At 36.3% G+C, this 26,535-nt stretch overlaps 1 protein-coding gene across 3 annotated transcripts in view; it reads left to right on the plus strand.

Annotated features, from left to right (window-relative positions):
• SFSWAP (splicing factor SWAP) overlaps positions 1–26,535 on the plus strand; it is a 51,084-nt gene that overhangs the window by 15,841 nt on the left and 8,708 nt on the right. Inside the window, exons 8-15 of one of the 3 annotated variants that reach the window (XM_072879995.1) lie at positions 136–373; positions 700–831; positions 1,204–1,297; positions 3,616–3,793; positions 6,384–6,617; positions 8,145–8,335; positions 19,785–20,050; positions 26,353–26,508. In XM_072879995.1, coding sequence (XP_072736096.1) covers positions 136–373; positions 700–831; positions 1,204–1,297; positions 3,616–3,793; positions 6,384–6,617; positions 8,145–8,335; positions 19,785–20,050; positions 26,353–26,508 — 1,489 coding nt within the window. The remainder of the gene's footprint in view (positions 1–135; positions 374–699; positions 832–1,203; positions 1,298–3,615; positions 3,794–6,383; positions 6,618–8,144; positions 8,336–19,784; positions 20,051–26,352; positions 26,509–26,535) is intronic. The other 2 variants (XM_072879996.1, XM_072879997.1) reach the window with 2 other exon arrangements.

Here is a 26,535-nt window from a genome sequence, read left to right on the forward strand (position 1 = left end):
TAGATAACATTTCTTAGCGTGTTGTGCGAATCTGGATTCTCAGTGTGTTTGTACTGATGCAATAATGTTTGGGGTTTTTTAATAGGGCATTTTTCATCTAATTAGAACATTGTTCTTAAATATGTCTTTTTATAGCAACCGTGGCAGCCATGTATTATAGTTACTATATGCTACCTGATGGAACCTATTGCCTCGCGCCTCCACCTCCAGGAATAGATGTTGCCACCTACTACAATGCGTTGCCTGCAGGGGTGACTGTATCAAGCACTACAGGGGTAGCAACAGTACCTCCACCCCCTGGTACTACGCCTCCACCTCCGCCAGACACAACCGATAGCAGCAGTGGGTTGACTTCTACCACAACATCTACAAGGTACCACGTATAGATTTGCTTGTTGGTTGTCTCTTTCCTGCACTTCAATATGAAGTATTTAGTAAGGGTTCTCTTATTGGTGATTCCTCAGTAACATTCGCCAGTGTTTATACAGCTTTGATTACCTGCACTTTGGTCTTTAATATTGTATGTGGTTATTGTTACTCAGCTACTATGAAGTTTTTGCATGATGAAAAGTCAAGTTACTTTAAGTGCATAATGAGCCCAGAGAACAAACCTCTATAATGTTTTTTTTTGTTAAAGCAAGAGTCTGAAAGATATTTATGTTCTATTTATAAAAACGATGTACTTTTTGATGTTTTCAGCACAATTGCTCCAGTGGTTGCCATTATACCTCCACCCCCAGATATCCAGCCTGTTATTGATAAGCTAGCTGAGTATGTTGCTAGGAATGGGATAAAATTTGAAACCAGTGTTCGTGCCAAGAATGATCTCAGGTAAGAGAAAATGTTATTTTAACTTCTATTTTAAAAGTTGAGGTTTTCATCTTTAAATATATTGCCAGGACATGCGGATCTCAAGAAGAGTACTACTAACATGTTTGTTTGGGTTTTTTTAATTGAAATTCAGGGACCTACTTAAAGGTAATGCCAAAGCATTATTGTCCAAATCCTCAAAACAACCAACCTAACAAAAACATCTCTAGAAAGCATGCTCTGAATGTGTATCCTCTGGAAGTTTAGGCATAAGTTACAGTGCTTCCAAACATCAAATGTCATTCCATTTGCTAGAGAAAATTAGATGGGAAAGGATTGTTGGTATTTACTATGTTCATGTACATTTTCACATATTCCGTTTTCTTTTAACAGATTTGAGTTCCTGCAACCATGGCACCAGTATAATGCTTATTATGAATTTAAAAAACAGTTCTTCCTTCAAAAAGAGAGCAGTGACACCTGTCAGGTACATGTGTGTTTGTATATACATATATTAAAAATGCAATGTAAGTGAGAAAAGGACTTGCTTATCTGTTATGTTACCGTGAGACGTTTTACAAATGGAGTGCTGACTTATGGAGAAATTGTTCAGCAAAGGATGTGAATGCTTTTTCTTTTGTTGTTGCTTTTTAGTTTTGTATAGCATTTAAATAAGGATATGTGAGGTGGTGTAATATTTAGTTCTTGCTCTTTAGTATAAGCAGCCACTCAGTGTGGTTGTAATATAAAAAGGCAACCTGAAAATCTTTTGGCTTTCTGTACAAGGGAATATATGCTTTGTGGAGGTTTAGAGCTTTGTTGGATTGGGATTAGTGTTGTCAGATAGGTTAGGTATAGCTTTTTAACAACCATACCTTCTCGTATGCCTCATGGTTCTTTGTGGAACAGTAGCACAGTAGCTAGACTACTATTCTGACATGCTTTTTTCTGAGGGAGGTTTTGTTAAAGAAGAGTCCTGTCATGACTGACTGAAACAATATTGAAGCTTCAAAATCTCGCATCAGTTTCCTACGTGCTTTGTTTCTTCTAGTCCATGTTATTAGAAGATGATACCCAGACTTGGCATCCTTGTTTTTAACTATTCTCATGTTAGCTAATCTCATTAGATTGTTCTCTTACTGAAACAAAATTTGCAAATAGTATCAGAAATACATTATCTGATGTTAACTTTTCATGGGAAAGAGCTATTTTTTTTTTAGGCCCTATGTCATTTGTCATCTCAAGGCTTAGATTGAGGAGCCTTAAACTGAAGAAGGTAGGCCTGTGGGTAAACTCCTCAAAATCGCTTTGTGGAAAATGAAGAAATTCAATACTAGTTGCTGTTTGAAACACTTGTGTCTAATATTTTGTTTTAATAGTGAAAAATGTTTTGAAAACACTGTTTTTAAAGACAAGCTGTGGTAAATATGGTCTTATTCAGTTGATAAATTACATGCAAAATTGTCCTGTACCACAGTGCTGACTGTTATTCTAGAATTTATTTGCAAACCAGTGAGTTGAATTCATAATACTTACATAATTAATAAGGACTTGTTAACATTTATTTTGGGGGGAAATTGTACACTAACTGAAGTGTGATAATAAAGGATTCATTTTAAGTGTTCAAATGAGTACAGCTAAGAAGCAAGCAGAAACTGGTTTAAGTCCCTTGAGGTCATGTGTAGCAATGCATATTTTCCTACTGCATGGTTTTGTAGATAATGCTATTCTCTTTAAATTTTTAGAATAATGATTTCAATATTATCTTTATGCTTTAGTAGTGTACGTATAGGCAACTAATGCAATTGATTGTTCTCCTTTTGGCCATTAAAGTTAATAAGAAATTGTACTACTGGCTTCAGTAAGTACAGGATGAAGTCCTTGATTTCCTTGTGTTTTTCCCCTTTGAGGGTTTTCAGAAATTAGTTCTGTTGGTCAGGGAATGACTGCAGGGAGCAATGAAAGGATCTCTTCAATACCTAGTATTTCAACATTAAGTATACTCAACGGCAGCCAGTGGAAAGCAACCAAACTATTTATTGAGAGGCTCATTTAAATGTTAAATTACTTAATGTCGTTGCCTGACTCACCATGTAAATATTTTTCATGTTCTACAATATCCATCCTAAAATTTTTATACTGTGAGTTTAGAGGTCATCTTGAATGATTCAGTCATGTAATAGTAGAACCAGTAACTCTTTACTCTTTTGAAAAGCACATCTGTACTGTATCAATTCAATGCCACAAAAAACATTAATAGGCCCAATGTTCTTCAGCAAAACGTTGGAACAAATCGAATATGTTCACCTGTGTTGATCCCTGTAAAACTTCATTTTGTAAAGAAGGTATCATGCAGTTGCACATTAGGAAAAAATGTCGTAAGCTTTCATTCTGCTGCTGTGAATTAACTTGAGCAGACTTTGTCCTGGACCCTGGAGATCAAGACCTAAAAGAGTATACTTTGGAAAAAAGTATATGCTTTTAGGGTCTAATTTTAAAAACATAATTTTTAAAACAGTTGGCAAAGGTGTACCAGCTGAAGAACATTTTCTTCGCTGTAAAGTAACAACCCATTCTTACTGTAGGTCTGTAGTTTTTGCAGCCTGTGGGTTTACATGAAGCAGTGCGTTATTTATAAGAAGCAGACTTTTGGTCATGAGTGCTTATTGATGTAAAATTATCTGTTATGTGATTAGCTGATAATGTGATTTTTGAAATGGCTGGCAAAATTGCAGCTCCACAGACACTGCATTAATTCTTTCATGAACTACCCAGTTAGTAAGCTTGCACATTTCTTTTGAAAAGGGAGTATCTTCATCTGAAGATGTTCCAGCAGATACTGCCAGTGATACACCGAGTGAGACTCAATTTGCAGATGAACATGCACCTGAAGATGCATCTGAGCCAAGTGCTAAGGGAGTTCCAGGAACTAAAAAGGATGTTCCTCCTTCTAAAACTGTCAGTGATGGTAAATTGGTGAAAGGTATGTTAGCATGATTTGTTGGGTGTGAAAATATTTGTTAGCATATACTTCAGGAAAAAAAAAGGTGGGGGGAGAGGCGGGGGGAAAGTAGAGAAAAGAGTTTCATCATGCAGAAAATATTTTCACTGGAAGCATCAAAAAAGGACTGAAATAAGTAATTTGATTGCTTTCATATTTCTTTCTTATCAGACTATCAGGTATTTATGGTCTGACAGAATAAATTGTTTTATTTCAGTTTTGTGCGAAGTTGAAGGCTTTCATCAGTGACCCCAGTAGAATCTTATTTTTGTCATTTTAAACTTGACAGTTACAAGCTCTGTGCAAGAAAGAAGTTATTCCTTCTGAATAAAAGCAGTAGTCTTATTTGAAACCATACATATGGAGGAAGTACACTAGGCTTATTACTTAGTTGCTCAGTCTTCCTGTGTTGGATGTTAGTCATGCTGGAAAAAAAGACCCTTTCGATGTCTAAGTGGAATGTTTTTCCTCTTGCAGTTGTAGCAGCAGAGGGACAAAATGGGAGGATCTCTTGGAAGCCAGTGAAACAAAGTCAGCTAACACGCTATTAGTGTCCTGAGTTGGAGAAGTGATTATTTATACCTGGGAACTACTTCCTGGCCTATCAGGAAAAAATACCTTAAAATTTCTTCTTTTCAGTAAAAACTAGAAACTTAAATCTTTTACTAGAACTGAAAGCCACTGAAAAAAAACCAAAACAGGAAAAACACGCTTGACCTGTGTTCCCATGGATGGGTACTGCCTTCCTGCCACTTCAGTGGCTTTCTCAATTGCTGATAAGTTTATCTACTTACTCCCTGTGATCCCTTGGAATTCTTCTCTCTTCCTGCTCCTCACTGCAATTTCTTTCTCTCCATGGGCTGCAAGCTCCAAGCTCTTTGCCATGGTTGTCTGGCTGTCCGTACTCTGCAGTTTCTTCTCTGGGCAGGTTGACTAGCTTCCCCAGGGAAGGAGCAATCTTCCCTGTCTTCAAAGGTGCCCTATTAAGAGAATGTAATATACAACAGAAAATTATTTCGTTTCTTGTTGTTGTCTTATTCATAAATGGCAAACTGGAGCCTGTGTTTTAATAATAATAATCTGCTCAAATTTAGATGATGGAATGTAACCAGCGAGTCATTTCATGACAATCCTATTCCTATAAACTTATTTTCATTTCCTCTAATATGGTACAAATCCCACTTTCTTGTGACCTAAATACAGTACTTGGCTGCAAGACAGACATGACATCCATACTAGATTTTTCTTCTGCCTCTGAGGGAGTAAAATCCCATTTTAGGATTTGTTTTGTCATATGAAAAAGTTGGAAAATCACTATTATAATATCTCTTCTCTTGGAATTCTTGAGTTCTTTATTTCTGAGCCTATTTCCTTACCCCAGAATTACAAGATGCAAAGCTTATATTTTATAAAACTTGGTATGTAATTTAATTATTGTATTTAAATTTCCCTGATTGAAATCTTGTAGGATATATATGCAAAAGGCATCCTGAGAAAGATAAATATTGCAGCAGACCATATGGTAGTAGGTTGCTTTGCTTGAGATGTGTGAGAAATTCCATTCTTTATTCTTAGAAGTTGCATTTTGGATCAATGGTTTAGAGATTAATTCTGTAATTTTTTTCAGAAAATTGTTCTCAGAAACGTTCCAAGGAAAATTCTGTGAGGCAAAACGATTACTTCAGACTTGAATATAGTTATATGTTAGCTATGCTTAATATTTTTTGAAGATCCATTAATACAATCTAGCTTGAAATGATCCACAATTTCCTTTTTATTGTGGTATTCCATGTTTTTTACAGGCATTCTTTTTCCTTTGAGTGTGCTGACATGAGTATGTTGTGCTGTCCTTTTGTGTTGGAGTAGTAGGGGCCACTTGAAAGGAATAGTTGACCACCAGTTTTGCTACAGCAAGACTAGCTAAGACGTTTGGGGAAAAGTACTTAGCTTTTGCGTTTATATCTCCTGTAATGAAATGTTGTTAACTCCCCAAAGTAATTAATTTTCATATAGATGGAAATAAGTCTTTAAATACTGTTGCGTGAGCCTGCCAAATGCTATTGTTGTGCAAACCATCGATTTAGCGTGAAGGAAACATAAGGGACCATATCATACTGCGGTGTGTCAGATAGGAGCTTGAGCACAGAGCATTTTCATCTTAAGCCTGGAAGAGTAGATTGTTCATTTGGGAAAAGAAGAAGTACTGAAACTAAAATTTATTTGGGACAGAATATGAAATTATTTATCTCATCTCAGGAAATGTAACTCCTGAGGTGGTTTAGAGTACCTTTCTTTTTCCCGGCTGCTACTGAATTATTAGAAAAAGACTTTGAGATAGATCTTTACAGAGCAAATGAAGTTGCTGACATTTAAAAAAAAAATGGGGGGGGGGGGGGGGGGAGCGGGGAAGATTGTGTTGTCCTTTTCACCAAAATAATTAGCATAACGTAAGGGTGATACAAGTTTTTTTTTTTTGTGGTGTAGTCTGCATGAGTAACGCATAAAGTCGAGAAATTCAACCTGCTTTCTACTGTAGTCTAATGATGTATAAAATCTTACCCATTATTCACAGCATCATTTGCTCCAATAAGCTTTGCAATCAAGGCCAAAGAAAATGACCTTCTTCCTTTGGAGAAAAACCGTGTTAAATTAGATGATGACAGTGATGAGGAAGAAGAAGAGGGCAAGGAAGGCCAAGAGAATGCTAATAGTGCTTCAAACCATACTCCAGCTGTTACCACTTCTTGTACTACTGCTGAAGAGAAAAAACCTCAACTTACACAGGAGGAGTTGGAAGCTAAACAAGGTATCCCATGTTACACTGAAAACAAAATGGAAGATCGAGTCCTTCAGGCAAACTACAAAACTGTCATATGAATAAGTATGGCATTTTAGGTATTTTGAATCTTCACTATGTCATGTTAACAGGAATCAGAATTCTTTTCTTTTCCCCCAGTTTCCTGCTTATTGTTAAGAGTGAAATCTTCATTGGTTGCTCAGCTAAAATCAAACTTGTAGCACACTGGAGTTGAGTACTTTGCCCTAATGCATCATCTTTCTGAATTTTATTTTGTTTTTCCATTACAACCTCTGAGTAAAACACTAAACTTCTAGTTTCCAGGTTGCATTAACAGAGCCCAGAAAAAGGCATGTCCATTTCTCATTTTCTTCAGAGAACAATTAAATGCTTCAAGCTATTTTTCAGTTATATAGCACTCCCATATAGACTAATATTGCCTTGTTGATGTTTTGTTACTCTTATAATGCAATGCCATTAAGTCTTTGTATGGGTTTTTCCTGTTACTGTGTTTATGTATGTAAGGGTAGAAGGGTATGCTGTGTGAATTTGAATGAAATGATCCTTTAAAGGGATCAAATTTTCCCCATTCGTCCCTAAGGCTGTTTCACAGCAGAGGGTGTTAATAAAGTGGAGATGCTGTCAGTGTTTACCAGCTTAAAAACTTAATATTTCTCTTACAAATATGAGTATGCCACAGGGATTTAGTTTTTCATTTTTAAAAATAGTTTTTTTGCTCCTAAGTAGCAGTTCCTTTGTAAACTTTAGTAGCACAAGGTATGCTATGGTGATACATATCTAAAGCAAATATGAAATATTTTGTCTGATAATAAAAATGAAGTGCAAAACATGTTTGGAAAAAGTTGTGTGTTGGAAAAACTGTGCAACTGAACAAAAAAACCAGTCGTTTGTACATGCACAGAACACAAAAGTGGAAGTGTAAGATGAAAAAGGTTAGACAAAATATCCGTTAGGTGCCCAGTTAAATAAATTGGCTTATTCTCTTTCTGTAATCACATACAATACCTGTTGGTTGTAACAATGGTGAAACAGTTTCTGAAAATTTCTGGAGCAGCCCTTTGTATAACCATTTGAAGATGTATGTAAACAGGGCTGGAAAATGTAAAGATCAGCTCTATGGAAAGAGGAAAATGGAGAGTTTGCATCCCTTTAACAAGTACAAGAAAAAGCATCTGAATTTTCAGTGCTACTTTTTTAGATAGCTTTTGTAAATAAAAAAGGACAAGTATCCTGAATTTTCAGGATTGTATTTTCATGTCATTTTCTTTAAGCTTAAAAATTTTTACTTTACCTGTACTGCTTTTCATTAAGCAAATGATATATCTATGAGTTAAAATGCTTGGAATTTCATAATTTCAAGCTGATACATCCTTATTATGTCTTTGAATGGATGTATTAGAAAGGTTGGAGGGGCTGTTTGGTTGTTTGTGTTGGGGTGTGTGTATTTGTTTCAAGAATAGCCAAGTTCCCCAAATGTGACTCACTCTAAACTTTATGCTTAATTGTCTTTCTTAGCAAAGCAGAAACTAGAGGATAGATTAGCAGCTGCAGCAAGAGAGAAGCTTGCACAGGCCTCCAAAGAGTCAAAAGAAAAGCAGCTACAAGCAGAGCGCAAGAGGAAAGCTGCACTGTTCTTGCAGACCCTGAAAAACCCTCTGGCAGAGGCAGAAACTGAGAAAATTGAAGAGAATTCCTTCAATAACGAGGTAAGCAGGAAATAAGTTTCTCTTTACCATAAAGCCAGCTGAAAACTTACCTGTAGAGTGTGAATCTGACAGTATGTTATGAAGTTGACTGGAGAGATAGAAGCTTTTCTAAATGGGGAGAAATTTGAATTTTAAACACTGTTAGTCTTTTTCAGCTATCTTATATATACGTCTCATTATATGTCTCTGTCATTAAAGAACTGGTAGAGAAATATGATGCCTAATTCAGAGGTCAGTCAGCCAGTTACAAGAAGGAAAATGAGCTTGCAAGTTTAACTCTGTACTAGTGGTCCATGAATTAGAATGCTTACCTTTCAAGAGTATTTGGATATCTGTTGTGATATTTACTTATTTAATGTGTATTTTGGTGTGAGTAGACATCTTCCAAATTCAGAAACAATTCACAGGCAATTGAGCTTACTTTAAGACTTACTTTGCACCTGGTCTGCTGGGTTTTGTTGTTTGATTTTTTTTTTTTTTTTATTAATTTAACTGGCATGGAACCGAGACGAATAGTTAGTGAACTGGTCTATGTGATTCAAGGTTTCTAGCTGGGACACCCTTAATCGAGAAAACAAATGCATAGGTGGGAGAAAACTAGGCTAAATAATGGTTGTTCTTCATCATCTTTGTGTTAGTTGAGTATTTCATGTGAACTCCTTAAAAGCTTAGAATGCTAGGATGTTTTTCTCTCTCTTTTAGGCCCAAGTTTAGTATGGGAGTTAAAAGATTTTATTATAAGGATATGTTTTTTAAAATAAAGCTAAATTTACAGATAGTGGCACAAAATTCAAACAAATATATGTATGCATGTTATTCACTGGGCATAGTCAATGAAGAGTCAAAACAAAAAACTCAGAGTGAAATAACTGAGGGAGCTAATTATTCTGCTAGCTATCTTCCAGAGAACTGGAAGTCGACACACTACCTGCGCCTCCTTGATCATAAAATGACCTAATCCATTGGGTTTGTTCATCAGAATCTCTTATTTCGGAGAGTAGAAGCATGTATCTTTCTGTAGCATATCAATTGAGAGTGTTGGCATTCCTGCACTTCTTTCAAAGAACAATTTTTGATAGTTGTGTTAGAAATTCAAACCCTCTGCTTCTTTCTAGAAAACTACTAGGAAATAATTAGGTGGCAGAGGCAGACTGCTTTCCATCTTTCTTCTGCCTTGTAATTCTCTTGTCCATTTGCACCCATTTTCATTGTTTGCATAGTCAACCACAATAGATAATACTAGGGTAATGTCAGTTTGAGGGCTTTCAGAAGCTCTGTTTTGAGTAGGTCATCATGATACTGCACTCTTAGGCCAAATCTAAGAGTAACCTGGATATTAATGGTGGCTTATTATTAGGTTTTAGGAACACAATAAAATTGCTCAAATTGTTCCCTCACTATTTGGCTGTTTGGACTATTGTTTCCAAAGGAAATTACAAGGTAATTGCTCATAGCCATACGTTGGATTACTGGAATTTATCACAAAGAGGAAAAAGAGGATTTATCATGCAGAAGTAACTGTTAATCAGTTAGTTGGCATTATCTTCTGCAGTGAACAGAAGTATTACTAGTCAGTCTGTTGATGAGTAGTTATAATAAAAATATCTTTTTGGGTAGAGTCTCTAGAAATCAGTTTTATAAGACTTAGAATTTTTGAGTTGGCAAGGTTAAAGAGGAATCTTGGGCCAAAAGACTTTAGTAATGAAATTTCAGTAATGAAATATAAAACTGAACCAAATATAAAACCACTATTGATCAAAGCCACACATTTGCTTTTTTCCCTACTAATAAACAGAAAATGCTGTTTAAAATAGCTACGAAAGAATGTGTTTCACATAAATCCTTTCTAATTTCAATAAAATAACTACAATTTTTAAAGCTTAAATGAGGGATTTGAATTTATTATATAGGAAAATCCTTCAAGTATTGATTTGTTCATGCATCATAGCTCTGTCCTGAAGCTTTTCTCTCCGTCTGCAGGTTTTGGCAGCAGAGCTATGTTCTCTGTTGAAGAGTCACTTTCCCATTTACATTGCATATTTTCCATTTAAGTTCCTAATTGCTTAACTTCATCCACAGAGGAGAATAGGCTATTTTCCCACTTGGTTTCTGTTTTTTCTTTTTTCTTTTCCCCTTGTTCCAGCTTTTTCACTGAGCCACTCTCTCTTTCTGCCAGTATAGTGCTTGTCCTAGCTTAGGAAGTGATAATTTTACTTCCAGGAGTGTCACTCATTTTTATGCAGCCTAAGCATCATTTTATCATAAGCACATCCCAATCCAGTGTGATGTGATACATGCTACCTAATAGATGGGGGAGTCTGTGTTTCCAGCACCTGTATGGACACCTCCAACAAGTCCAGACAGTCTCTTTTCTTAGTGGAAGAAAAACTGTCAAAATCCATTTTCAGCAACGTCACCTTAGACTTAAGTCTTCACTGCAATAGCTGTAAACAGCTTTGGGGAAAAAGTAGGAATGGGATTTGGTGTAGGCTATGTAGTTTCCTGAAACTTAACCTAAATAGGGATGGAAGTTTATGCAGCTTGGGGTATTGTTGCAGCATCCTTCACAAGCCAGATTGAAATTCCTGTGTTTGTCTGTATATGCTGCAGTCAGACCTTCCATGCGCGTTGCAAATATAAATATTGTTGGGAAGTAGAACTTTAGTTTCCTGGTTTTGGAATTATATTGCTTCCAGAAAAGCCAGTAAATCACTCTTGGTTGCAGTAATCAAGCAAAACTTCATCTCTGGATAGTGACAGAAAATTTCAGATATTGATTGTGACAGACTGGTTACAAGAATGAATGACATGGCTTTCCATCGTTTCCTTTCCCCAGAAAGAATTCCAGTACCTAACAAGTAATTCATTGCCCAATTCTTGATTTTCTTTTTTTTTTTTTTTTTTCCAAATAAATAATGGATTACACCTCAAAACGCTTTCAAGAGAACAGACAATTGAAAGAGACATACTTGCAGTTTAGGTGATCCATATCAGCATAGAGTAGCAGATATGTGTATTGAGTGTGGTCACATCCCAAAAGAGATCCTGTTCGGGATTCTCAGTGCTACTGCTAAAAAATTTTCCCTGACTGGCACAAGTGTGCAGTACTATTTTCCATTTATATATTGAAGAGTGAATGCAAAGAGATGATTACAGTGCAAAACTCCCCAGACTTGCAGTTCAGCTCCCCTTCTCAAGGGAATTTGTCAAGGATATGGATATTTCTAAGCTAAGGTTCTTTTGATATTTTCCTTTAAGAGAATACCTGAAATAACCGGTAGCTCTTCAGTAACAGCTGACTCTTTTCCAGAAGAGCAGATGAGTGTCCTTACTCACATCTGAACTTACTGAAGTTCTAAGCTGAACTTACTAAAAAGCAAGTGAACTTTTCGACAAAAACTGCACCCTAATCCCACTTCTCAGTAAACGGATTTGCTAAAAACTTCTTTTTCCTTCTCCCACATAGGTACTGTTTCAGAGAAGGCATCTCTCTCACACAAAAAAATCCAGTGTATTTAAGAATTTTAAAGTAACCAATTTCACTGCTTCTTACCAATAGAAATGGTTTAGAGATGTTTTTTTTATAAAAGGGTTTATTTAGAATTTCAAATATATATTTAAATGTTACTGATGTGACCTTGCATTTTGAAATAATAAAATTAACTCTTGTACTGGGAATACTATTACTGTGTTAATGAACAGTCTAAAATGCCATAATGTCTTTGGAAGTAACATTCCTCCTAAGTGTAGTTTGCTTATTGACACGCTTATATATGTTTATATAGATATATGCATATAGATTTTTGCATATAAAAGTTTATTTTGAAACGTGAATATTTTTCAAGCTGTTGTCTTTCCATTTGCCATATTTGAAAAAGCTTCCATCTACATTTGTTCCAATGCGTAATCTGCCTTTTGCTCTACTTGCCTGGTTTGCCTATTCTTAACAGACCATTTGATTCAAGAAATTTTATTGAAAAGATAAATGAAATCGCATTGTGGATTTGTTAACCTCTGTTGTATACACACTGAGAATCCAGTAAGCTGCATCATGATGTCTAAATCAGTTTTTAAATAAATACGTAGCACAGGGGTGTTTTAAGCTTTTTCAGTCATGTTTCAGAAATAAAAAGATGCATTTAAAAACACTGATTGCAAAAGTAACAAGAAGTAACTACAGTGGCTGTAATTTAAAAAGATAAATACATATATTTTAAAAAGTCGAGAGAGAGAGAGATGTAAAATTAGTTTTGTAGCTTGGCCAATGGGACTAATTGGGGGAATTTCAGAAAACGAAGAAAAAGAATTAAATATTTAAGTCCATAAAAAATGCCACTTAATGTATTTCATCTCCCGTTTTGGGGGAAGGAGCATCCAATGAGGAGTCTAGGAAACAAAGATTGATATACAGTGGTCATCAAGTTAATGTAGTAGAATGATTTTTGTAGCTTAAAATGTGTCTCAAAAAATGGAGTAATGACTGAGATGTATTATAAAGCATGAGGAGGAATTGAGAAAGTCCATGGGAGATACATAATTCCCATGAGACTGCCCCTGCCTAATAACTGTATAAAAACTAGTAATGCTATTTATGTGTATACGCAGTGTACATTTGTGCTGAAAACCTGCTTATCACACTGTGTAGAAATGCATTAAATGAGCAAAGCTTTTTTGACATCTGTCAGATTTTCCTGATACCTGGTATTTCTTGAAAGAAATGCTGGTACTGAATATACATTATATCTGAACAAAATTGATTCTATTAGCTGCATGTAAAGGACAGGTGATACCACAGAACATAGCGCTTTTAAGCTTTTTTTTTTGGCTTCAGCTGAATCTTAAAAATAGTCAGATCTACTTTTTCCATAGCTGAATTATTTCTTTTGTATGGTTTCCTGTTTTTCCTTAAAGAGAAATCAAGCAAGAGGAACAAAAGGCTGAAAAATGAGCTTGAGCAATGAAGCAGCACAGCTTTTCACAAATGGCTCCTCAGCATTCTTGCATGCATTACAACAGTACGGTTATGCATAATATTTCCTTGAACCAGCAGGTGGAAAACATGTAGCTTAGCTCAGTTTCCAAAACTAATCAGCTTCCAGTAACGTTGTAGCTAGTGAAGTCTTTGCCCTTTTTCAGGACATGGGTAAACAGTAACTGGGTGGCATCTGACTTCTTGTGTATATAATTCCCATAGACGCTTTTGTAACAAGAAAATCAACTGGCACATCTGTGAGGAAGTGTCAGTAAGGAGAGGTTGCAACCGTTCTGCAGTGAGCATGGGTTCTTTGTCCGACAACACCAAACAACCTGTAGTTTTAACAACTGCAGTTCTTCTAGATATGCAGAGCCGGAGTATGCCAGGTTACCTGGAGTGCTGCATTGAAGTGCTTTTTTATTTTTAAACAAATAAAGTAAGGTGTTTCATAATCTGAAATGCAAACCTTATTCCAAAATTATTAAAATTAATTTAAATTTTAAAAATTAACATTATATTTATATATATTTATATGTAAGTAGAATAAAGGCTAGTTGTGCACGTTCCTATATATATTTACTAAAACCTGAATTAAGTAGATTAGACACTGGGACAGCTCATGTTAAGATGGTTTGTTTGGTTTGGTTTGGTTTGTTGTTGGTTTTTTGTTTTGTTTTGTTTTTAAATTTATTTTTCAGCTGCTTAAAGCAAATATGCTGGCTATTGGCACGAGTTGAATTCTGAATACAAGTGTCACCCTTGGTATTAGGCCTTGGTACGGTACACTTGGTATAGTAGGCCTGTAACATTTTTGCCACCTTTTTCAGGGGTTAAAATGTTGTCTGCAGATGTGCCAATTCAAAACTTTTGATTGTCCCTAACCCTGTCCATCTCAGCAATGTTGCTCTAGGTGCATCTGGGAGCAAAAGGTTGAAAAAGAGAAAGGAAAAGAATCTGTTATGGACCCATGGTTCTCCATCTGTGTGCAGCCAAGCCTCACAGAAGAAAATTGGCATGGTTCATTGTCTTGCTGGTGAACACTTGCTTAATGTTTTTGTTAACAGTGGTTGATAATGGTAGCAGGTTATAGGAGTCTTGCAGAGGAAGAATCTAAGCTGCCAAATCATTACTTCCAGCAAAAAGTTGTGGTAAATATACTTTGTGTAGGTAAAGTCCCCTCCCTGCTGTGCCTGTCAAAGGAAGGCCTGCAGACCTGCATTCTTTGTCAAAGAAATTGGTTGTAAGTGACCATTAAAGTAATTTAATTGATAAAGTGCCTCTCAGAATCTACTGGTGCTGGTAGTACCTGACAAAAATAGGAGAAGGGGCCAGCACTGGTGGCTGGCTAGAGAAGGCACAGTGTATTTAACCTCTTCAAAAAGGTTACTTGATGTAGTGACAGGTGTTCTGCAAGTCTAGTACAGTCTGACTTTTGTCTACAGGACATGATTTAACTAATAGTGTATCTGATGGGTTTCTAATACAGATTATTCTGCTAATCTCATGTATTTTAACCTATGTCAGGAATGCTTTAGGGGTGATGGTACTTCGATATGCATGTAAGACAGTTGGTTATACCCTGTTACCTGTATAAACCTTAGTATCCGATTTAAACAAGGAGAGAAATCCACGATCGTAATGCTGCAAAAACAGACAAGCACATGATTTGAAAGTAACTCTATTTTAATGGCTTGTCCCAAAAGTGATCTGCTGTTGTGCCTCTGAATATAAAGATTCTATAGTGCAAAGCAAAACTTAACTTCTTTTGGCTCTTTCATCTTCCCTGTTTTGAAGCCCTGTTTTATCTTTTGTTTCTTTAGATAGCTTGTCCTTACTTTTGTCCTGTATGTAATAATTTTTTCTTTCCTGTGGAAAGTAGTCTGTTTACGAGTGAAATAGAAGTGTGCTATGTTTAAAAATAAGATGCTATTCAAGTTTTGCCAAGCATAACAGGGTTATCAACAGCTGTAGATAGCATACGTCTTTCACACTTACTGCTGTAGTTGATCCTACTTTTTTTAGCAATGGACTGTAGATATTGCTGCATGCCTCTTTGGAATAATAATGTATAACATAATATTATCTTTGCATATTTTCTTAATGTTACTTTGTGAGCACAATGTAATTGTCTAATGAAAACCATCCAATAAGTATTTAAAGAAAAAATGCTTTAGAATATTTCAGGGCCATTCATTTCTTACTTCACTTCCCCCCCCCCCCCCCCCCCAGAATATTGGTATCTATATCTTTTGTTTAGTATGGAAGGGGAGGGTGTTTGTTTGTTTGTAAATTTCCCTTATCTTGCTTTTTCAAAAGGACGGATAAAAACATAAAACAAAATGTCATATACTAATGTGGCATTTGGGGGGTGGATAGCTTGCTGGCATTTGAACTTTTTTTTTTACTACATGAGAGTTGTAATTCGTCATATGGTAAATACTTTAATTAATTAATATTGGGGGGGGGTGAGGGTGGTAAATATCAGGAATTGCCATCTATTAAGATAGATGAGGGAACTAAGAATGTTCCATGCCTTGATTTTTAGTCTTCACAGTACTCAAGATACAAAGGCATATTGATCCATACAGCAAACAGATGCACAGCCACTGATTTCTTTACAGCTGGCCCTTCAAAACTGAGAAGGCAAAATTCTGTCTGTTTTTGAAGAACTTATCATGGTCAGTGTGCTGTGCAGCAGCTAAACCCTGATGAAACTGTTGAGTCTTTGAGTATTGAGTATTTAATTTGTTCTATAGGAACTTACGCTATAGGAAATGTTTTTATTACTTCTATTTAATCATTTCGGGGCAATTTATTGAGGCTAGGACTGACAAACTCTTCTAAAAGCAGTAACTGCTCACTTTGCACAGAGCAATCATACACTTCCATTGCTGGTAGGCAGTTGCTTATGAATTCTCAGTCAGGGAATACTTCACCATAAACTTTGGGGAACCTGCGGTAAGAAAGGTACAGTGGTAGAAAAGAATCTGGAGTATTTTCAGATTTTAATGAAGTAAAAGAATTGTTGATTAACTCTTCACAGTTCTGACATGCTTCACTCTTTCCAATTTTGATCTAACGTAGGGTTCAAGTTACTGCAGAATTCAGCTGTTCAGGACAGAAGAAATATTAGCCAGTTGTAAAAGTGTTAGTAACATTATTGATAATGTTCTTTACCGGTTGATTTTGTTTGTACCAGGAACAATGCTAGTGTTTTGTTCTGTTGCAATAAGCACCTTTTGGTTCGTTTCTAATGTTGGCTTTGTGTATTGATTAAGTAGTGTAACCCTAGAATAACTAATGTGTGTTCTGGTCTTATGAATACTGCAAATATGCAAATGTCTTGTAATGAACTGAAGTGCTTGTTTCTGTTCTCATATAGCTATAAATTCTTCCTGATACAGAGCTCTTTCCTAACCCATTCCTGCTAAACAGGAGTTGTTGAATCATCTTTGTTTTCCAAACAGGTGTCTCTGAAACATTTTTTATACAAAGTGTTTACTGTAGGAAGCGTTATTTTAGTCAGATTTGCTTCAGTCACGCAAATAAAATGCTGAAGAATAACTCTGCCAATGAAATTGTCTGACACTGTAGTGTTTAACAAGGGCCAAAAAACCATGCTCTTACTCAAAATGGGCAAAGATGTGAGATTCAATGAATGCTGTCTGAATGTTTGCAGTGTAACTTCCTGGAAGAGCTCTCAAAAAACTTAAATCTCTCATTCCTTGAGATGCATAATAAAATTAATCAGGTAACCAGTTTGTTGCCAAAACTGTGTTCTACTGGCCTGCAGATTCATGGAGCCCACTCAGTAAAACAGTGTTTCTGCCTTTTGGAAATGCTTAATCATCTCCTAGTATCTGTGCTTGCTTTGATTTTTTTTTTTTTTTTTTTTTCCTGCATTCATCCCTCCAATTTTAGTTCCCATTACCTTAGTTTGCCTGGATCAGCTTTCACTAGTAAAAACACACACCACTGAGAGCTGCTTCTATTTGCCAGACACTAAGACAGTTTATTTTTCTCCAAATATTTTTATTCAGCAGCATTATTTATACATCTAGAAGTTTTCTTTGTGGCCTGGCAACTTGCTGACATTAAGTTCTTTCACTGAGCTCTGTAATCTGCTCTGATGGTGAATCAGGTCATTTTGCTGGTGTTTTTTTTTTTTTTCTTGAAGGCAACCAGAGTTGCCACTGAGGGAATCAGCACATTTGTTCACAGTTGGTCATGCTGTTGCAACCTGACAACTGTCACCTGAGCTCCTGGTCACAGTGGTGCGTTGTGTAGGTTTGGACGGGTAGGTGACTTCTCCCTGTGTGTTAGCTGTTGTCTTGTGCTCCAGAACCTACATATTCACCTGGGGGTAGCTAAAGTTACTTCTGTATGGCTTTCCAAACATGATTCATTAGTAACCTGAAGCAGTGGTGTCTGAATCTACAGCCAGCCAGCCTGCAGCTGTACTTTTCTCAGAGATATCTGGACAGCACTGTCACTCTTTAGTGTAAGCATCCTGAAAGTCAAGGAGAGCCCACAGTTTCAGCATCTGATACTTTTGGTGGATACATAGGGGTGCTTAGCATTGTACATTCTTTGTTCTGATTGCTGAGAGAATCTCTCTGTGTGATCTAAAAGTAAATGTGTCATTAACTTCCTTTTTGGCAGTGGTATGATAGCTTGTGTTTTAATGCAGCCAAATGAACTTGGGTGCTGAAAACCATTGGTTTTTTCTTCCCTCTCTTGTTTTCCTCTTAACTCTACTTTGCCTACAGCTATTCCAAGCTATTAGAGGTGTCTACTTCAAGGCAAACTGGTCTATTACATATTCAGTAGTGTTCAAAGTGAAGACTAAGATACTGTATAAAGTGGTGAATAACATTGTCAAGGAACAAAAGTCGGCTGCGGTGGTCTCTTAGGAAACTCTGAAGTTTGGAGATGAGGTGTCTGCAATTACATGTGGATTGTGAAGCTAGTGAAGTTGGAAATGGGCCTCTGGTAAACCAGTCACTCTCAAATGATCATGCTATAAAATGTTTATAATCCTTGAAGCAAACTACTTTAGTACTGCTTTATTGCTATTTTTGTAAATATTGTGATAGCAGTTATCAGTTAAAGCTCAGAAAAGTGTCATGGCTCTTTAACTTGAAGCAAAGCTGGATTTCCAATTATTCAGATGTGGTCAATTATTGCCTTGACATATTCACAGTAGGAGAAGGGTAAAAAGAAAGGAAAAGATGACCTGTTTCTAATTTGGTTATTTCAGGTTTTAATGTATTACTTTTTATTCTGATCACGGTAAGCATCCTTGTATCAAATGGTGAAAGTGTCAGACCAGGTGGAGCAGAAATTATGACAGAGGCAAACTGATTTCTCCAGTTGCCTTGAAATGGCAGCTGGGGGAATGACAGGCTTTGAAATGAGGAGCATATCTATAGTGCCTGACTTGAATTGTTCTAAACAAGGTATTGAGCAGAATTCTCTCAGGTACAAGCTGATAATTTGAAAATTTCATGGAGTATGGTATGTTTTGCTTAACTGACTGCAGTCAGAATTACTCACTGTGCATGAATTGTGCATGGACCTGTTCTGTCTTTGGAGATGAATAACTTTTGTGATCTTCCCAACCCTTTACATGCAAAACACTTATTTCGCAAAGTACAGAAATAAGTTGTATCGGCAGTAATTAATTTTGCTGTTTTCCTTGAGGTTGTAATCTAAACAGCACCGTTCAGGGATGAAAGTGACACTAAAACTTAACGTTGAATGTCAGTAGTTCCTGATTGTATTTTCAGGTTTATTTTCAGGTATTTTCAGCTTCTTAAAATAAAAGGCATAAATAGATGAAAAGATATCTGGTACTACCCATTTTTTAGAACCCACTTCTAAAAACTAAAGATGAAAACTTCAGAACTATGTCCTAGTTAAGCTGACAGTCTCAGCATGCATATCCCAACTTGCATATGTGTCTTTGGGGAACTGTATAGGCCTCCATTAAATACTATTAGATGCGTGTTCTTGAAGATGTCAGCCTTACTTATGCACACTTTACGTAATACTGATGCAGCACTGTGAGGTTTTAAAGCATTTGTGGGAGGCTAGATTGTTACTGATTTAACAACTACTTTCTTAAGATGGGCAACTACTTTCTTAAGATGGATCTATTCCTCACGGTTTCATGAGTCAAAAAATGTAAGGTGATTGTTAGTTATTATTTTCCTTGCTGTTGTACTTGTTATCCAACATTTCTGCAAAAAAAAACCCCTATATTGTACATTGGCAAGACTACCAAGCAGGATACGTTGAAGTTTCTTTGCCAGAATGTGCATGTATGTGGCATGCACAGGAGTAGATGTAGCCCTCTGTTTAGTATAAAGGCCTAGAGATGCTTATGTGGTGTCCACACTTACAGGACTTTTTCAAAAATTTGCATGCAGCTTTGAAAACTGAACACTGTTCTTTGTTTACCTTTGATTTCAGAGTGTCAATAGTATACCGTGTCCTGTGACTGCAGTCAGAACTTTACCCACCTTAGAAGTTAAACAAGCAGAAAGGCCTTCAAGCAAAAGCAAAGATCCTCCTAGGGATGAAGAAAAAGAAAAGAAAAGAAAAAAACACAAGAAAAGATCTCGGACAAGATCTCGATCACCATTCAAGTATCATTCATCATCTAAGTCCAGATCTAGATCACATTCAAAAGCAAAGCACTCACTTCCCACTGCCTATAGAACTGTCAGGCATTCAAGGTGGGTTTGGAAACCAAACATATTCTTTAGAGTTCTGTGTGGGCTAACACTTAGAGCATTTTTGCACTTCTTCCATTATATAAGCGTCTTTGTACCCATTGCAAAGGGTATAGTCACCTTGAAGACAGTAAATAAGTATCATTGAATGTGGAAGGTCTTTGAAAATAGTTGAAATGAAATAATGAATCATTAATTTCTAATTACATAGTGCAAAATTTGTACCACTCAATGCTTTTTCAGTCTGGTCTGTGAAATACCTGACGATAATATGTAGGAATGTGATTATAGCAGGAAGATAACTTGCTAGTTAGTCTGTGGCTGTTGCTGGGGTAAAGTAACCAGACAATGTTAAGATAAGAAATAGAGGTAGAGAACCAGGTGGTTGAACAGCAAAGCTTGGAAGGAAAGAAAGCAGTTGGGTAGCATGTGAAAAAAATATGATGGATGAATGGCAGGAAGAGATATGGCAGGAATCCAAGAAGGGTGAAAACAGAGTTGCTGAGGAAGGAAGACCATAGAAGAATGTAGCCCAGTGCAGTTAACTCTATATTTAATCATTAATAAGATTAAATTCACTATATTAATTATCCAGCTGTAAGATTATATATATTGTGTTACATTAATACTGTTGATTACATTTTAGACTTTTGGGTCTAGGCACCTTTAAAGTTTACTGTCTGTAAAATTTGTCATATCTGAATGCCCTGCCACTTAGCAGTTACTGTGGTCAGTAGGAAGGGCTTATTCTTGAGGTTGCATTCTCCGGATCATGCTACAGAACAGTATTTAAGTAACTTGTAGTTCAAATGAATTGTGCATATAAATAGCACCAGAGTTAGATATCTATGTGATGCATGCGAAATCATACATTCCTTTATCTTTGTGGCCATACCTATGACATCTGCTTCTTCCTGAAAAACAGCTTCTAGCCCTTTATGGTGGTGTGACCAAACTTCTCATCTTGCATTTTCTTTGTGTGTTTTTTTTGTTTGTTTAACAAAGTGTCTAACTACACTAATATAAGTAAGTGTTAACACGTTAACTTTTTACTTTATACTAGATTTTTAAGGTTAAATACAATACTTTGCTGAAGACATCTCTGCTATTCAGAGATGCAAGAAATTAAGTGAACATAACTTGGGCTGAAACCTTCAGTCTGTGCTGCTTATTTGACTGCCTTTGACAATAGGTGGTCATGATGCTCTATGTTATAAGGCACATTCCAAAATACTGTGTGCCATTCCTTTTCTGGGCTTACTGGCATGTAAAGGGAATGATGCTGAATGAAGCTGTCCTTGTTTAAGAAGTGAATGCAAGTCTTCTCAGGGTTAAGGATATCTTGGGGAAGGGTCTCCTCAGGTGAATCACTCATCTTTTCAACTCCCTGTCAAGCCATATCTTCACTTGAACCTTGCATGTCACTTCATCCAAGCTATGTTGCATATATTTATTCATGATTTATGGATATATGGTAAAACCAAGGAGAAACATCATAGTAATGCTAGAAAATGTTTCAATCATCTTCTGTGGTACCTTGAAAAGGACAAAGAATCATCTGAGAAGATCCTTACCAGTATTTGGGTATGCTACTCAATAGGATAAAGATAATCCTGCATGGTGCATGAGTTTGCATCGGGCAGTAACCAGATTCATGGGAACTTGCAAGTTCAGTTTGATATATACTGAGATACGTCTTCAGTGACTTAAGGGAGATAACATATCTGGTCCTTTATAGAGGTTTGAGTACTTCCACCAAGTGGTCTACATTTGGTTCTGCTGGTGAAAAGACAAAAACCAGTCTACTGAAGTCTACCACATACATAGTGAATAGTCTCATGTTTGGGGTTTTTGGGTTGGGTGGTTTTTTTTGGTTTGGTTTTTTTTTTGGTGGCCGTAGTTCAGCTGGTAGAGAAACTACACAGAAATCACCAAGAATAGTTAATCTGCTGGAGATAATCTTTGTGTGCCATCTTGAGTGTGCCTCCTGGCACAAATCAAATAACAAGACACATAAAAGCCTTAACATCATGAATCAACACAACACCTGATTAAATCTGGTTGGATATTTCCTAGATCAGCTGTTGAATTCTACAGCCTGAGATGTCCAATAAGCTTGATTCTGGCTAGCTGAATTTTAGAATTGTTTCAGAACAGCTGCACCACATCTTGCACTGAAAACATTTTGCATGTTATAAAACTTGGCAGAAGTCAGAGCTGAACGGGAAAGGGCTTTCCATTCAGCCTGTCTTTCTGTTCTGTGAGTACCAGTTTAAACAAAGGTCTCTCTCCCATTCAGAAACCCATTGTTTCTGGGAACTTAAGGCAGTATCATCAGTGCTGACTGGGTGCCCATTCCCTTTGAGCTTTTTGCAGGCGGTATGAAATGCTTAGTGGCAATTATATCAGGTGGGAGATCTGTTTGAAATCTCAACGTACCTTCCTATCTACAGCATTTCACAAGAACATGGCTAAATCTAAACTTCTGCCCAAGGACCTCTTGTAATTCAGCTGTATTGAATACCTTTCTCCTGCATCTAATACTTAATGTTGTGACTGTATTGGTTTACTTTAATGTAGTCAGTAAAGACAAGCAAGTCTTAAGCAGAATGCATGAAGTGTTTCCTTGCCTGGAAGATGATGTTGTTCTGTTTGGCCTCAGCTAGAGTACTATGTCCAGTTTTGTGCATCCTTTAGAAGGAATTAGACCAGCTGAAGGAAGTTTAGAGGGAATCATCAAAAATTTTCAGCATTTAAAAAAAAAAAAAGCGTTGGAATGACTGTTTGGGAAGACTGAAGGAAGATGAAATGAGTCTTCATGTACACCAAAAAAGAGGGAATAGAACATTCTTAAGTCCTTGGGACTGGACAGTAAGTAATGGATTTAAATTGATACAGAGAGACTAGATAAAGCTTTTCATAGTGTCTCGGTGGTAAAGGTAGTTAATACAGCTTGTGAACGCTCCATGTGGGAAATTTCTGTATCAAGAATTACAGTTTGGAGAATATTGAATAGTCTTATTTCTTGAAGTCTTTTCTAGCCCCACCTTTCTAATTAGGGCCCACGTGGTCTCACATTGTACAAGAAATGGTGATGATTGAAGGTTTGCTTTATTGAAGGTGTTTGCTACGCCTTAACATACTCACTGTATTTCCAAAATTAAAGCTCTTGCTCTTGAAACCAGAAAATTTGTAGAGTAATCAAGAATGGGAGGCTGATTCATAACCCAGTCAGATACTGATGTGTTTTGTCTCTCAAATGTTTAGGCAAAAATAAGGACTTGTAATTGCCAAAAAAAGGCAAATGTTGTTGCCTAGCTAGAAGATGTAACACGTTTTCTTTCTTTTTTTTTTTATTTATATATTTAGTGTTGATTCAGAGAAAATTATTTCCATGCATTGTCTTGTCTCATTCAAAACATGGCACCTTTTGCATCTCTTTGCTCTTCAGTTTTCCCAGTGCTTCACCTAGAACAATATTTTTTTCCTAGATTCCCAAAACATTGGATGTTACAGCTTACTGCTGAATGAATAATTATGTAGAGAGTCATACCGTCCTGGGGTAAAGTGTAAACTATCTGTAGAAGTTAATGTGTTCATCTTGTATTAAGTGGATGGTGCTTAGAGATAGTCTTTATTGTGTGGACATCAATGCCAAATTATACTGGAACATCCCTATTTTGAGTAACATGCTTTATTTTAATGTTTCAGTCTAATGTTATATGTTTGAGATCTTGTTGCCTTATTTTATTCTTTTCAAAAAGTATATTCTAACCTACAAATCTCAGTATAAAGTGATTATTGGTGCTTTATTTTACCTCGAGTGGACTGAAAAAGACTGAAAAAAGCTGGAATTTTCCCTTTCTGTAGTAATTACTGCTCCAGTTCCAGTTAATCAAATAATTTAGAATAATGAAGAAGATCTTTTTCTTCATAAACAAACTTCATAACGTTCTTAGAGAGTAGCTTACTAGTTCGAAGTATCTGCATAGTGAAAATAAGTATTTTGGATTTGAAGTTATTTAAACTATTATATTTAAATTAACTGTGACAGCCAAAAGAGAAGCTATGCTTATTTCATAATTTTTTGTTAGACTATATTGCATTCAGATGATAATGAATTGTAATCTCTAAATTGCAATAATGACTACTCAACACATGCCCTGTATTTGGGGAACAGTCTTAAAGCCTTAGATCTTGTGAGGTTTCCATATAGACATTAGTTGAGCTTCTGTTTAAAAATACTTTGGGTAGTTACTATTTAATGGTATAAGTTGTTTCAAAATGTACAATTAAAAATCACCTTTATCATATAACTTATTGTGACAAGTTACCAGGGAATGAGATGTGGGAAGTGAAGTTGAACATAGAAATTTGCAGTAACTTTTTTTGCTCTTTATTCAAGTGATGTTCAGTATACTTTTCAAGGTCTTCCTTTTTCGTTTGTGTATCTTAATTTTTCTTTTTTCCCCCCAAAATGCGTGTTGTGCTTAGAAATCCTATAGATGAACTTTGCAATATACTTCTCTGTATACCATTTTATATCACTTGTTTATCATTTAGTTTTGCATTGTTAGAGGTCTAGAGGCTCTGCTTCATTTAAAAATAGTCTTTGGTGGTAAGATACAATTTTTGTACTGTTGCTTTTTTTTTATATTTTCTAATGCTTCTTCAGCAGTATTAAAGTTTAAAAATTCTGTTCAAATAATATGAAGTTGATTCAAAGTGTGTTTTGGATATTCATTTTTCTGGGTAGCACAACCAAACCTGCTTTACAGAAACAAGTTTAAAAAATTGTAGCTACGTAAGGAACCCAGATACATTGGCTTAATTGTGGCATGTGGTGTGCTAACAGCAATTCTCTGTATAAATGCATGTTATTTTCTGAAACAAAATTTCTGTACCAAAATTAGTCCCATAAAGCTCCTGATATCGTAGAGTTTTAATTCTAGACCAACATGACAGATGAAAGTTAAACAAAAGTCATGGAAACAGTAAATGATGCCAGAAGTGCTGTAAGGTACTGCAGCGTGGATTGCTTTGGAGCTGTTAGTCCCAAAGAGATAACGAGTTATTACAAATAAGTACTTCATGTCAAAGATGGGGCACACTTGTTAAATTTACCTTGGAAAACAAACAGCCTTTGGTACCTTTCGGTCATCTGTAGTAAATGCTTCAGCAGTGTCTTTTTTTCTAATCGACTTCAAAACACCATTAAAAGTTTGATGTGAAATGTACCTGACAGGGGTGCTCTTTGAAGAAGTGTAGGTTGTCAGTCACTGGAGTTTTCAGGGTGCTGTTCTAGCTGAGCAGTTAGGTTTCACTGCTGGTTGGCAGTAAGTGTAAATAATGACAATGTTCATCTGAATCTCTGTTTTCTACCGACAGATCTTTGTAGTACGTGATCTAAGCTAATGATGTATTATTTGTATGTGTGAGTGGTTTGTGTGTGTATGTGAGGGGAGAGGAAGGGAAGCAGAGGCACTCGTTACATACTGAATGCTTTAGTGATTTGGTTAGATGAAACTTGGATGTTCATTTTGAACTAGAGTAGAGATGGAAAGTCTGAACTTCTCTTTGCTATTGATCGTTTTTCTTTATACTGTCTAGTAAGAGTAGTACTAAGCCACATAATTTATCCAGGTAATGAGTTATAAACAGTAATTAGTAGTGGCATGCTTAATTAACAGGTTACTTTTAAATAAGTTTGAATAGAGTACACCTGTGTGTGTGTTTGTGTGAGACTTTCTGCCTCAACGTTAGGAATTTAAGAGACTTGGAAGTAGCTGTTCTTTGTAAAAAAGGTTGTTTGGGGTTTTTTTTCTCCTTCCGAACTGATTTTCTTATTGCTGAGGCAGCGTCTATTCACATAGTTTTAATTCCTATTTTGTAATGAGACAAGCCAAGCTTCATAAGCCTTCGTAACTTTTGGGACCCTACTAAACACAAGTGATACTGACTTTAAAGGAATAGAGTGTCTTTTGAAATAACAGTCTAATGAAAGTAATAATTGATGTATTGCAGTAAAACTGTTAAGCTGTTTTTAATTGTTTGAAGCTAATGGCCAAAGTTCTTAACATTTGGTGATTGGAAGAATGTTGTAGAACCACAAACGTTAGTTCATAAAAATGAAGCTAATGCCTTTTTCTTTCTGATTGTTTGGACTTTTTTTAGGCTGGTCCATATAGGCATGTTTCACTAAGGTTCAGCTTTTGGTTAAGGGACTGAGCCTTTTCAGGATTCTAGTTAATACCAAAACTAGCACATTTTATTCTGAATGTGAAGTGTGTGCCTCCGTATCACAGACTCACAGCATCCACAGGGACACTGAGCATGGAGCCGAGTCTGAGCAGCTCACCAATGGCAGCAGCAACAGAGCGGGAAAATTATCAGGCAACTTCGACAACGAAAAGATTTGACTGCTGGAGCTCTTTTGAGGGAAATCCTGGTAAAATGTCAAGGTGTCTGACTGACCCCAAACTTTATAA

This window comes from Ciconia boyciana, chromosome 15 (genome assembly GCF_034638445.1).
Source record: "Ciconia boyciana chromosome 15, ASM3463844v1, whole genome shotgun sequence".
Taxonomy (NCBI): domain Eukaryota; kingdom Metazoa; phylum Chordata; class Aves; order Ciconiiformes; family Ciconiidae; genus Ciconia; species Ciconia boyciana.